This window comes from Arachis stenosperma, chromosome 7, assembly GCF_014773155.1.
Source record: "Arachis stenosperma cultivar V10309 chromosome 7, arast.V10309.gnm1.PFL2, whole genome shotgun sequence".
Taxonomy (NCBI): domain Eukaryota; kingdom Viridiplantae; phylum Streptophyta; class Magnoliopsida; order Fabales; family Fabaceae; genus Arachis; species Arachis stenosperma.
In genome coordinates, this window is record NC_080383.1 from 28173171 (window position 1) to 28187255 (window position 14085).

The 14085-nt window shown below is 32.8% G+C and overlaps 2 protein-coding genes across 3 annotated transcripts; one reads left to right on the forward strand and one right to left on the reverse strand.

Moving 5' to 3' along the window:
• Nucleotides 1–627: 627 nt before the first annotated feature.
• LOC130940402 (uncharacterized) lies at nucleotides 628–10496 on the reverse strand. Of its 2 annotated transcripts, none has more exons than XM_057868528.1 (22): nucleotides 10327–10496; nucleotides 10150–10193; nucleotides 9918–9981; nucleotides 9575–9686; nucleotides 9419–9486; nucleotides 9236–9333; nucleotides 8754–8925; nucleotides 8096–8315; nucleotides 7303–7429; nucleotides 6644–6753; nucleotides 6419–6511; nucleotides 6143–6271; nucleotides 5861–5994; nucleotides 5352–5441; nucleotides 4753–4838; nucleotides 4178–4361; nucleotides 4012–4083; nucleotides 3695–3734; nucleotides 2676–2923; nucleotides 1775–1952; nucleotides 1074–1288; nucleotides 628–995 (listed from the first exon to the last, which is right to left on the reverse strand). In XM_057868528.1, exons 1-22 carry the CDS (start codon nucleotides 10387–10389, stop codon nucleotides 699–701), a joined length of 2844 nt encoding a protein of 947 aa, XP_057724511.1. In that variant the 5' UTR covers nucleotides 10390–10496; the 3' UTR covers nucleotides 628–698. The 2 variants fall into 2 exon arrangements, with proteins under 2 accessions (XP_057724511.1, XP_057724512.1); XM_057868529.1 differs by having other exon boundaries at nucleotides 5960–5994; nucleotides 10327–10490.
• A 2294-nt stretch (nucleotides 10497–12790) lies between these two features.
• LOC130939622 (pentatricopeptide repeat-containing protein At2g44880-like) lies at nucleotides 12791–13564 on the forward strand. Its single transcript, XM_057867711.1, has one exon. It carries the CDS (start codon nucleotides 12791–12793, stop codon nucleotides 13562–13564), a length of 774 nt encoding a protein of 257 aa, XP_057723694.1.
• The last annotated feature ends 521 nt before the right edge of the window (nucleotides 13565–14085 follow it).

The following is a 14085-nucleotide window of genomic DNA, read 5'->3' on the forward strand; positions in this document are numbered from 1 at the left end:
GTCAGAATTTGTTGATGTGGTACATTAAGTTATATCACAACATATACCTAGTAGTCCTAATTGAGTATTAGCATAATTAGTTTATAAAATTAAATCAAATCAACTCCAAATTGAGAGATTCCAATATTTCAAATTCTTTCCTCAATTAGATTTTGATTTGATTTAACTTCATAAACTCATTATGTTAATAGTCAATTAAGATTCCAGGTATGTTTTGTGATGTACTTAGCGTGTTACATTAGTAAATTTTGACATCATCAACTAAAAAATATAATGGAGAAACCAAGATTAATTTAAAATATTTAAAGAATGAATTTGATTAAAAAAACTTTCGAAAACCAATTTAAAAATCGAATAATTTTTCAGAGACTAATTTGACAATTTACTCTTCAAAATAATAAAAATCACATATAAGTTACAAATCAATTATGATTAAACTCTCACTTTCCTAATTTTCTCATTATAGAAGGTTTTTTCACATTTTGATATTGATAATTCCTATAACCCTTTTGCTTGATTTCGCTTCGAAGGGTGGAGGATTTTTTATTCCACTAAGAGGGTTATAGACATCAAATTCTGAATTTCATTAATATATCATAAAAGATTAAATAAAATTTTTATATTGACTATCAACTATCTAATGTAATCCTCGTCTTTTACCCCGGTTTGGGACTCACTACAAAAATTTTCCAATAAAATTAATCGCATGAGACAACAGAGAGTGATACACGAAGATCATTAGACGTTCCACAAATATACATTCTATATGTATCAATTTCTTGTTCAGAAACACTAGCATTAGGAGCTGCATAGTGATTATTACTCACTCCATCATGAAGTGAAAAAATAATCTCCCTCACCATTGGTTCATGACCATTGAGAAGATTGCCCATGCTGAACACCTTTCTCCAAGATTGATTTGCCGTGGGTGGAACAAACATACTTGACACAACTTCTCTCTCATTGTTCCAAACTATCTGTTTCTTGTCGAATTCCTAAACAAAAGGGATAGATGACTAGTTGTTAGTCCATGCTGAGGAAGAGAAAGATTACGGGGCATAGCTTAATTTCACCTTTTTGTTGGAGTAGTCTTCTTCCAAGCCTGTACCCATTCTTGGAATGTAGAAATTGTAGAAATCGATAAAGATTTCGACAGCAAGGCGTGGTGCTTGTACAAGTTTGCGATGAAGAGAAGCTGCAACAGTTAGTAAATTCTCAACATGTCCGAAAACAACACACAGCCGTTTTAGGTCTTCAATGGTCTCGCTATCTGCAGATAAGCGATTTGCTGTGGAAAAAACAAATGAACTAAGTTGAATAATATACTGCTGCTGCTAGCGACTTGACAAGTACTGCAGTGCCAATCCAGTCGCATTTTTAATTTTAATGAGTAATGTAATTAAAAATAATATAACATTAAAGAGTAAAACTACTTTTTCATAAAAAGCATATATTAATATTACTTAAATTTAACATAAGAATTGGAAGTCACATTTTAATGATGCAGAATGCAATGTACATAAATATACAGGCCAAGTGTGCAATTAAGGTAATACATAAACATCGGTTGTAGTAGGCTAGTGGTAGCATCTTAGTGGCAGTAATTTTTTTCTTTTAACATGTTTATACATTTATATCTCATAAAAACTATACCTGAACTTGAAAAAGGTAAATTAAATAGAGTTAGGAGACAACAAAAAAAGGTTACAAATGGGCATACTTTTATATATTGTATAGATTATTATTTTCAGCAGAATAAAACAAATGAACAGACCTTCTAATGGCTTCAAAGCAGGTGCCATGGTGAGGTAAAGTTGTTGCATCTTAGTCTCCATCTGTTTCAATTCTCCATAACTGGTCTTATTCAATGTGTCGGCCGCTGCTAGGAAGGCAGTACATACCATTTGCGCAAGCAATTGATGTGGTCTTAAAGTTTCCAGATAATGAATAACCTAAAAGTTTAAGGACAAACTAAGAACTACAAACTTTGTTTTGTTATTTTAAAATATATATATATATATATATATATATAGAGAGAGAGAGAGAGAGAGAGAGAGAGAGAGAGAATTATAAACTGGAAAAGCTCATCTAAAAGTAACCTAAATACTTGTTAAAAAATCTTTTTCCCTTTTTCATACCATTATGTAGTAGCAAAATATTAATGTCATTTACAATCTACTAAAACCATTTATAAAATAAAGTAGAAAAAATTGTAAAAGGAAAAATCTACTATACCATCAGTCTTCAACCTTGATAGGACATTCAAGAACGTTGTTCGCATGAGCAACATGATGCATACAACCAAATTGGTCATAGTATTCCAGACATCATAATTTCTTAAGCAAATCTAATTTTACTTCATGCAAATGCATTTAGTCCAAGCTAACACAATTCTCTTAATCTCCCTGTTGGAAGCAGATTAGTATTATTAAGATCCAATCCTTTAAATCAATGATGGAGTAAAATGAAAAATGGTTACAGATTTTCAAAGGTTGAACTGTCCATCAATATGGGTATTAGATATAAAACCATCAGTGTGCCTGTACTCAACAGCTTAAGCTTTTGGAAAAATAGTTCATGTGACTATGAAAAAACAAGTAATAACAACTATACTAGTCTAATTAGTATTACTACTTGTTTCTCAAGAGGAAAAGCAGACAAGAAAAGGATCTTACTTTTTCTCCTTCTCTATTTGGATCGAAAAGCGGTTTCTGCTCTGAAGCAGCAAGAGCATGTGCCCTGTCCCAAAGTTCTCTCCATAAGTTGTCACTTTCGGACATTCTCTTTGAAAGATGTCCTCTTGGAGGCCAATTATCTTTTGATTTCTCAAACTCAGGGTCCTCTAACCAATCGGCAGGTGAATGCCACCGAATAAAATCTTCAAAAATGGCATCAGGATTTGCTGCTTTAAATGCTGCCATGTCTATTAAAATCAGCAAAGCAAATTATTTGTAAGTCACATGTACTACACTGTAGAATTGTGGAATGCATTACTAAAAAATCTCCCTGGAGACATGTATTCTGAGATCCAGTCAATTTCTAACCAAATAGGAAGAGAGAAAGAGAGAATATAATAATAGTTGTTAAAAATATTTTATTTACATTGAAATTCACAGAAATCTTTCAACACAAAAATACCACTTTTGTGTTCTTCAGTTTCATTGCGAAGATGACTATAAGCATTTTATTATCCCAAAATCATTTTGCAGCTCATCAATTTGTCATATAAAATTTAACATACGATATACTTCCGATAATATAATCAGCCATAAATTATTTGATTAAGTACTTGCAAACATTGAATTTTTCTAAACTTTGGTAGTGCATGTCAGCATAATACGAGTGATTAAAAATGAGATTGACAAAAATCCCATTCCATTAAGAAATTTAATGGTTAAAGTACAACAATTCTAATGTCAAACTATAATAACTCATTGATTCTGTATGCACATTTAAATTAGCTTGATATCTCATAGTCCACTTACAGCGTTCACAATATTTCCTCAAGGAAAGGAAACTCGTGACATGATAAATAACTAAGGAAAGACATTATGATGGAACTATGCCCTAGTGATTTCACTCCAAGAAGCAAGTGGCTTAAAAGATAGTAAAAGTCATCACATGTCAGTTATATCTAGGTTCGAGCCACTAATCGGTCCTAATTTACACATAAGTCTAATCCTTATTCTATTACCTGAAGTTAATATATCTCTTTCCAGTTGAGCAAAATAATTCTGCAACATGTAAATAAATAAATAATAAAAAGAATAACAGGCAATGGTAAATAATAGATTATTAACAGATTAGCTTTCAGTGTAAATGGATTAACTCAAGTTGAAAACTTAGCAACTATATTTGTGAAACTATTCCACTATAACATTGGTCAATTTGACATTTTGAATGTATCTTGTATCCAGCTACTGTCTCAAATATTAAGCCTCTGATAAGCCTGTGTGTTCAAAGCTTTTGTAGTCAACCATTACTATAGGTACTGCATGAGTTTAAACTTACAAATGAACCATTAGAAGCTTCTAGAGCTTGAAGACGCTCCTCATACATGTCTTCTGTCATAAGTGGTGCTTCCTGTAGCATAATAGACAACCTCCAAAGCATGATATTCTTCAAAAACTAGCGAAGTAATATTAGGCGGCATATAGTGCGTGGATATAGGAGAAACCTGAGTGTATGGGGCATGCATTCTTTGATATGACTTGAGAAGCATCATAGAATCAATGACACCAGCTGAACCTCTCCTGGTTTGATCTGAAGATTTTTCACCATTTAAGAGGTCTTCCTTTACAGGATATTGACCAACTGTGGATGCTGTATCAGAATAATGTAGATCACGAGAGGTTGGAAAGCTGCAGGCATCATGAACCAAACATGTTACACAGCAGATATGCTAGTAAATAAATACTTGCAAGGATATTATGTACGTAAAATTAATTTGTAACTTGAGGTACTAATACATGATCAAACGTAAACATTCCACATGGAAAGGCTACATGAAAAAGAAACAAATAGAAGTAGTGCACATATTCTCCTACAAAAACATTTGAAGAAATGAATCTATATCAGAAGTGTAAAACTCAAGGTAACATGCTAAATAAATATACCAATATCACATGGAAATCTTAAATCTGCTAGAGCTAAAAATATGCACGGAAGATATTATGACCGAAGAAAATCTCCAGAATGAAGGTAGAAATGTGCTAGCAACTAGATTTGGTGAAAATAACCATTCAAGCACACCTTCTGGGTTCACCTGTAAACTTCCCAGAAAAATCCTCATTCTGTGTCTGCATACTAGATGTGTCATCCCCAACTGCACTTTCCTCCTGCAATTCATCAAATATCAAGTTGCATTCACAATGAAAAGAAATCTTTTGTTTTTGAAGAAAGTTAATACAATGCAAGGTTGTCAAACTTCCAAGTCTACCCAAACCCATCGAGCTTAAGTATACTCAAACCATAAGCTTGTAGGAACCAATAATGAAAAGTAGTTATAACATGGACTACAATTAGAATCCTAGAAAAAATAGCGAATCAAACATCACAAGACTAATAATCAAAGTTACTTAAGCAAGATGTCAAGATCTTAAACTTTCGAAAGTTCTAATTAACAATGCTTTTTGTAAAATACATTGTTTTGATGCTGGAGAGAACATATTTTCACTAAAATAATAACCTTGTATAAATTTACCAAGGTTTCTTTAGTTTATGCTGGTCTAGGTTCACTCTAGTCTGAGCACTCAACTTAGCTATCTAAAATTAGTTTACAACATAACTTGAGAGTTTGCATGATTGCTACTCTAAAAACTATAAACATGAGGAAATGAAAACTTTGTGACCTCAGTCATATAGTCTATTTGATCTTCACTTCCCATACATTCCCGATGATCTTCATTCCATTCACGCTTCTTCTTAATGCATACTGCAAGCTAAATAAAAAAGTGGGGAAGTCATTAGCCATCTTAGACATATCAATCAACGTGATCTTAAAAGACCAATAAAGCATTTCTACTTTGATATTAAAACTTCACCAAGGAAAAAACTAGGGATGAGTAATATCAAAATTATGTCAAGCTTCACTGGAATTAATTATTATAACAAAACCGATAACTCAAACAAATAGACCACACAAGGAGTAAATAAATAATTTCTTTCTTACAAGTAAATATATAATCGTCTATGGGGAAAAAAAAGCACTACAATTAAACTGAACAACTTGAAGGAAACAGAAAGCTATGTTCTGCAAAACAAGAATTAGCATTAAACAAAAAGTTTCAATTCTGGGAGTATATTTTACCAAATATCCTTTAAAAGTGAAATAAAATTCACCCAAAAAATGAAAAAATACCATATGAAGTTTCTGGTTAATCAAACAAGTTGAAAGATCAATTGAACCATTTACTGGCATCCTGGGTAATAGTTGAGACTCTTCCCAACACCACCTCACCTCTTGAACAAACTCTATCCAAAGGGCAGCAATAGCTGAAATAAAAACCAAAAGTGGGTCATACAAATTAAAGTACACTACATACAACTGCAAGATACCTAAGAAAATCAATTCCGCATTAGCGACCAATAATTCTTTCTTCTCTAAGGATTACGCGACAAATAAACCCTATGTGGCACATACCACGTATATGGCAATTGCCAACCCAAAGAGAATGCAAACAAAATTGTGCAAAAAGAGTTTCAAGAGGTGCGCCTTTTATAGCTTGAGGGGTCTTATGTTCATCATAAGCAGAATCAATAAGCTGTACACCTGAAAACAATACATGAGTAACAGTTACAGAAAAACAAAGAAATGACTCACCATGAGCTTAGAGTACTGGAGTAATGATTCCATTGGAAGGAGGAGAAGGAAAGAAAAAAGGACAAAAAGAAAACATAGAGGAGCAGGGCTATGTACCTTCGTCAAACAGTTCTTTGAGCACACGATCTCTAACTGTTGGTGGAGGTATAACCATTGAGGATTTCAAATTATCAGGACCTGGGCTTTCAGCTACCACAAGCAAGAGGAGAAAATGTTGAACCATATACCGATGATTAATAGCATCAATAACTACTTAATTCAAGCATACATTAATATTAATATGTCAAATATACCAATAAATACACCAAAACAAATTCAAACCTGAAACAAAATCTTCTAGAAATTGGGCCTCAAAGGACATCTCGAATGCATCAACCAGAAGATGCAATGCAGATGCAAATCCAAATTGATTCCCATTGGAATATTCAAGTCTATAAGTTTCAACAGAATATAACAATAGAAAATTAACTACCAATACCTATTTATGAAACAAAAGAAACTAATAAGCATTCAATCATGAATATCTGTAGCAATGGCATGAAAAATGAATAGCAAATGATATCCATGTATTGTAACTACCATAAAATCGTGGATTTTTTTTTTTCCAAAAAAAAAATTGAAGATAAAAAATCTTGCAGTTGTGCTAGGAACATAGGAAATATTCTCAAAACAGGATAACTAAGTAGAAGTATGGTGACTTGCATAAACCTTATATACAACGAAAAACCATAATGAATGACATGGAACTAGAACCTAGCCATCCATTATAAGTTTTGTGAACATTTAGTTTGATATGGCGAGGGAAAAAAATTCTGGTCAATCGTATGTGTGATTTTCTTAAGTTCAAGATTGGTCAATGATCAGAACCACATGCCATATCTGATTATTGTTTTGTATATTTAATTTTCATGGCAGCAATGTTCATAAGCAACCTATTCACTATCATCAATTATTGTTCATATTCCAATAAAGATGTTTACAGATATGGAGCAAAACTTGGAGAGATGAACCACTTCTCAGCTTCATGAGGTGAAGCATTTTCCACTTCTTCCATTTTCATAGAACTTTCAACTGTTTTCTCTGACCATATTGCTATCAGTTCAAAACCTGCATGTTATATGCATAAATTAAATGGAAAACAATTCACATTTGAGAGATTAATGGAAAAAATGAAGCTTAGAGAGCTTTTAAGAATTAAAAACCAAAATGTGGAATCACGAAACAATTTACTCTAAATAGATAAATAAATGCAAAAGATATTGGGGAAAGGTTCTCCCTAGGGATGCGTTTGCTTGGGGTGGAAAATTCAAGGTGGAGCTCCATGTGTAAATTTACACATCAAACGTATCCATGAAAATCTCCACACCATTTTTGTCTCCTAACTAACTACACATGTAGAAAAACAAAGTAAATCTGAGTTATTTAGTTAAATAAAGACTTCAAAATTTAAATTGATGCATGTGTGTTTGCTTGTCCCTTTCTTGTAACAATTACAATTCAATGGAAAAGAATAAAGTCAAGAAGAATATTCTGCTGAAGAGAGATTAAACCACTTTTTGGATCTAAAATTCTTTTATCAGGTACGTAAATCAGCCCTTACTTGCTATCACCAATTATTTCCAAATTATAGCACACCAGATTTGGGCTTCCATATACTGTGTGACAAATATATAAAAGAATGGTTGAGTCCTAAAACTTGTTCTATTTAACAAAGCATCAATTTGATAACCTTGAACTATGTCTATGTACAACATTTTTATTCATAGGATTTACCTTTAACAGGATCTTCAGAAGAATACCACTCACTCCAAGAACAATCATCATCCCACAGTCTCTCATTCGAGGACTCACCAGCGAGATTTTTGCCAGATTTTGTATTTTGAACATCAATATCTTTGATATTGTCATCATCGTAGGGAAGCGTTCTGTAAGTCAGCTTCATTGCAAATTGGACTTTGATAAGATGTTTATCGAGATCGTCTGTGCAGTAGGCCTTTAATATCAAAAAGAAAGTAATTACTAGGGGAGAAAGTTTAAATGACAGCACTGAGCTTAGTAGAAGATAGTTCTGCATAGAACTTTTGACTGTAAGCATATATCACAGGTAGAAAGTGATTTTGTTCAAAGAATCCATTCTGTTGGGAAAAACTATGGTGGAAAATAGAAGGGAAAACAAAAAGAATATATGACATGAATACTTTCTTTCAAAAGTTCAGTTAAGACTAACAATTCTTTCATGAAAAATACAAATGTAAAAACATTAATCTTTCGGCGAAATAAATACATCTATTAGTTTAAAGAGAGAAAATTATAGAAGAAAAACACAGTGAACTCACAAAGGGGATATCAAATTAAAATTGGATTTAATGCATCATCATAAAATTCAAGAAGAAACAAATTTTAAATTAAACAACTTGGAGCAGGAACTCACAAACTTAGATACAAACAACTGATACAGCCCCTCCAAATGCATGAGACTCGGTGGAACTTGACTACCAATTCGATCTGCTTCAAATCTTCTAGTAAATGCAGTACCAGTGTTCTGAATGCCAATATATGCTTTCCGTGAAGGATCATGAACTGGAACAAATGCTGGCCATAAACTACATAACTAATGTTATAATAAACTACAACTTTGCTTTAGTTATCAAGACTTCAATAAACCCGTTATTTTTACATCTTTTAATTCAAATCAGATAAAGCATAGCATACTTCATTCAACAATAGATTAAACTCTCCACTGAGAATAAAGAGGCATGGACCCAAGCTTTAAAGTTAACAAGTAGTATTACTCGGTCACCATTTTCAATTTGACATAAAACGATATATCAATGTGTCAGTGCTACCAGTGCCCACAAGTTAACGTGAATCCCACAATTCACCAAACGTTACAAAACAAGGAATATATATTACCTTGAACTATTTGACAGAGCAATTGCAACAGCACTCAACAGCTTGCTAGCCTCTGGTGCATCAAGAACTACACCACTTGCACTTTGAGGAGCAATGAGCTAGTGATATGCAAGACAAGCAAGCAGTTCCTCAGTGAAAACATTAATCTTTCAATGAAAAACTAGACACAGTGTTAAACCATACCAAAAATTCCTTTACACCAAAACATAACTGCAGATCATGAAAAGTAGAATTCCAGTCAAAAGATTTGCCTGCATCACCCAGAAGGCAAAACAAATAAACAAAAACAAGTTCTCAAAACCAACCAAACATTACAAAAAAGATAGTCAAAATTAGCACCAGTTTTGGTTTCAAAATAGTACTCCATGCAATAACTTTTCACGTCATACTGCAGTTCAGATTTGATCTTGTATGAGTTTTTGGAATTCTCCAAGGGAATTGCACCTTTTTCCTAGAATCAAAGAAAACAGCAAAGTTTCATTAATAGAAATGTAAAGAATCACTTGGTATATTAAATTGATAATATCTTAGAACTGACTATGAAAGATTTCAATATTCATACTAGCCGCAACTAAACAAACTGTATTTACCACGAGATAATCCAAATCAAACATAAAATTTATTTAAAAAGAAAGTTAATTCTTAAATTCAAGTCCTGAAACTTGAAATTAAACAAGCATACCAATAAATTATTAGGACCATCAGCCATCCAGAGACGACAAATTGCCTCAATTTTAGAAATGAACCTGCAAAATAAATTTATTAAGTAACATAAAAGAATAACGTTATCATGACAGTAGAGTAACATCATTTCAACACAAAAAACCATTTCTCTTACAGTAATGCTATAAAGTGTTCTTGTAATTGAGATTTCATGCAAATTTGAACGAAGAGGGCTCGAAAAATAAACAAACCTTTCCCATGAAGAAGCTATAGTGAAATCATCAAAATGCTCAAACTGCATTGACATTTGAAGAAGGAGGAAGTAAAATTAGCACTACCCCTAATACCATCATGGCACGCAATAAGGAACCCACCGATTAATTAAGAAATAAGTATTTCGATTCAGTGGGGAAGGAGAAAGAGAATACCACTTCCTCTGAAACATCGTCGTCGGCATCAGGTTCAACCTTGGGGGAGCTGGAAGACTCCATTGAAGAAGATTTGTGGAAGATGGAAGATCACGGAATGCGCATCATGTATTTCTGTCCCAAGTCCCAACGTAAACATGCTATTACAGAAGTACCAACTTATTATGATTCACAAACGAGAAATCTAAGAATTTTAGCCTCAAAAACTATTATTTACATTCTTAATAAGAAATTAGTGAATAATTGAAATTAAAAAATTTTTAAAATGTTTAACTTTTTGTAATAAATAATTCAACAATTAAAATATTTATCCAACGAACGATAACTCAAATAACATTATTTCTATTTTTTTTATATTCATTTAAAGATTATAAATTCAAATTTCACTCTTAATTTTAAAAAAATTAAAAAATTTATCGAGATAAATAAAAATAAGTATAAGTAAAATTGTCAATAACATTAATTTTCTACAGAAATCGGACTCTATTCCTTTACAATTAAAAAAATACTTACAGGACTAAAAAGACAACTTCTAAAAAAAAAAAAACATGATCTAAAAATTCTATGATTATATTTAAAAAAGTGACTTAGATTAAAAAATAAAATTAAATTAGATTTTTATATTGTGTTTAGTATAAAATACATAAAATTAAATTATATTTTAATATTATATTTAGTTTAGAATAAATTATTTAAATATTATTATTAATTAAAAAATAAAAAATAATTAAATTTTTTTATTTAAATAAATTAAAGATATTATTTATCGAAATATATAAAGTACAATATATTTATTGATATAGACAATATATTATATATCAGTTGTTGTAACCCAAATTAAACATATATCCTAGTAATTGAATAGCCAAGATATTTCGAGTGCATTTGGTGACACATAGATGAAATCGGATACGCAGTACCCAAAATATTAAACGAGATCACAATATTCGAACAGTCGAGATATTAGTGGTTTGAGAATTTTTTTTAAATTCGATAGCTTTTAAACACTTTTAGATCTAGTACTTAAAGTATAGATAGCTCTCCGATAATATTTAGGTGAGTTTTTATGGTGTTTTTGTTATAGTGTTTAAATTGTTTAACTTCTCTTTTAAAATAAAAAATAAAATATTTAAAGTAAAACATAAATCATGTAAAATTTATTAAATATTATATATTTAATTTTTTTAGTAACTTATGTATAAAGTAATAAGTACTATAGCATTCACCTAATATTTATACGACAACATCAATCAACTAAATGTGAGGTGATAAGTAATTAGAATATTAAATTTTGAGGTTAATTTTTGTCTCTTTTAATTTGAGAAATTAATTAATTTATACATTTAGATTTTATTAATTAGTTTATATAATTAATTTACATATTAAGAGAGTACTTTGAGTTAATTAATTAGAAGATATACGAAAATAATGAGAAGTCATATTATATTGATTTATATAATTTTATTCAACCTGTAAGGATAATTAAATATAGATACTTAGAGTAGGTGTTAAGATATTAACATATAAAATTAGATTTTTTTGTTTTAATTAATTAGGATAGTTGGATTTAAATTAACTATAAGAACGTTAGTTAGTATAGAATATATTTTTTTTAGTGACTTATAGGATATAGTTGAAAATAAAGAATTAATTTCTTAAATTCCCATTAATTTTTTTTACTTCGATATTACTAATTAATATGAATGTTGTTGTATGAACATGTTATTCATAAGAAAACATATGTTGTTTATGAAATTATTTTTATGTACTAGATTCTAATATTTAACTGTATCTAACATTTAATTATAATAAATATTATTTAGGAGTCATTTATACTTTAAAAAAGGAATAAATGACCATTTGTATCCATGAGAGATGAAAACGCTGATATTTGTACCCATGATAGCTCGAAACTAACCTTGTACCCATGAGAGATGCTGTCCGTGTGATAAAAGTGCCCTGCCTTGGGTCTGAGCTTGGTTCGTGTCTTTCCGAACCTACGTGGTACTCCCAAACCCTCCCCCCAATCTGAGCCAGCCATTCACCATCATCATCTTCATCTTCACCATCACCATTACCATAACCTCCATAACCTCCATCACCATCACCTCAGCACCGCCACAGCCACTTCCCTTCACCACAACCTCCGGCGACAACCCACACCGCCGCGCCCCTTTCTCTTCTTCTTCCCCTCTTCTCACCTCCGCTGAGCCCAGAAACCACAGCGCCAGCTCCTCCTCTCCACCAAAACAGCAAAATTTTCAAACACCAGCATGAATCAAAACACACCTAAATCCACTAACATGCATTTCTAACTAACCAAATTAAGCAAAATGAACTAAAAGCAATACAATGAAAGAAATAGAACTCAGGAAAAAACGCAGGGATGAAAAATTATTCTTCTGCAATTGTTCCACACAGCCTTCAAAATCAGAACTCCATGGAGCTCAAACTCCACTCATCAATGGCGTCACTGGGACCCGTTCCCCGCAAATTAAACACCGTCATCTCATCCCATTCCAAATTCCCACACTTCTCTCCTCCGAAGCCCTCCAATTGCTCTCTCCCTTCCACTTCTCTATGCTCCTACGCCGTTCCCGATTCCAAGAACCCTACCACCAACAGCAACAAGGTCCAACCCCGCCATAAAAACGCCACCCCCACTGGTCGTTTCGCTCAAAAGACCCAAACTTCACGGAAGGAGAACCTTCCCAAAGAACCAAAACCCAAACTTCATAATACTCATAATAGGGTCGACCAAAACCGCCAAAACGTGCTGTTTGATGCAACCACCCTGAACGTTAATTTGATTGAGTTATGCGAAGAGGGTAAGCTTGCTGAAGCTTTGGAACTCGTGGGTCAAGGTTCTGTTGCTGATTATAGTGTTTTTCTCGCCATGTTGAATTTGTGCGAGGGTACGAGGTCGCTTGAGTATGGGAAAAGGGTTCATGAGTTCTTGAGAAGATCGAGGTTTCGAGGGGAGGTTGAATTAAACAATAGGTTGATTGAAATGTATGGGAAATGTGGTAACATGAATATTGCACGCAAGGTGTTTGATCGAATGCCAGAGAGAAACATGAGTTCTTGGCACTTGATGATCATTGGATACACTGAAAATGGCGCTGTGGTTTCTGGGCTCAGCGGAGGTGAGAAGAGGGGAAGAAGAAAAGAAAGGGGCGCGGCGGTGTGGGTTGTCGCCGGAGGTTGTGGTGAAGGGAGGTGGATGTGGCGGTGCTGAGGTGATGGTGATGGAGGTTATGGAGGTTATGGTAATGGTGATGGTGAAGAAGATGAAGATGACGATGGTGAATGGTTGGCTCAGATTGGGGGAGGGTTTGGAAGTGCCACGTAGGTTTGGAAAGGCACGAACCAAGCTCAGATCCAAGGCGGGGCACTTTTGTCACACGGACAACATCTTTCATGGGTACAAGGTTAGTTTCGAGCTATCATGGGTACAAATGTCAGCGTTTTCATCTCTCATGGGTACAAATGGTCATTTATTTTTTAAAAAAGGTACTAAAAAGTTTCTCAAGTACTCTTCGGTCAAGAGAGAGAGGGAGAGAGAAAAAAGGGAGAGAGAAAGAATTTCATCCTTAAGTTCGTATACCAGAAAAGAAAAAAAAAAGAAAGGTTAACTAAGAAAGCAAAGTCCAATCACACAAATTAAATATATGTTAAACTAAGTCAAAGATTAAAAGTGATTTATTTCTATTTGCATGCAAGTTAATTTCTTCACTTCTCCTTCTACTCTCTGCATTG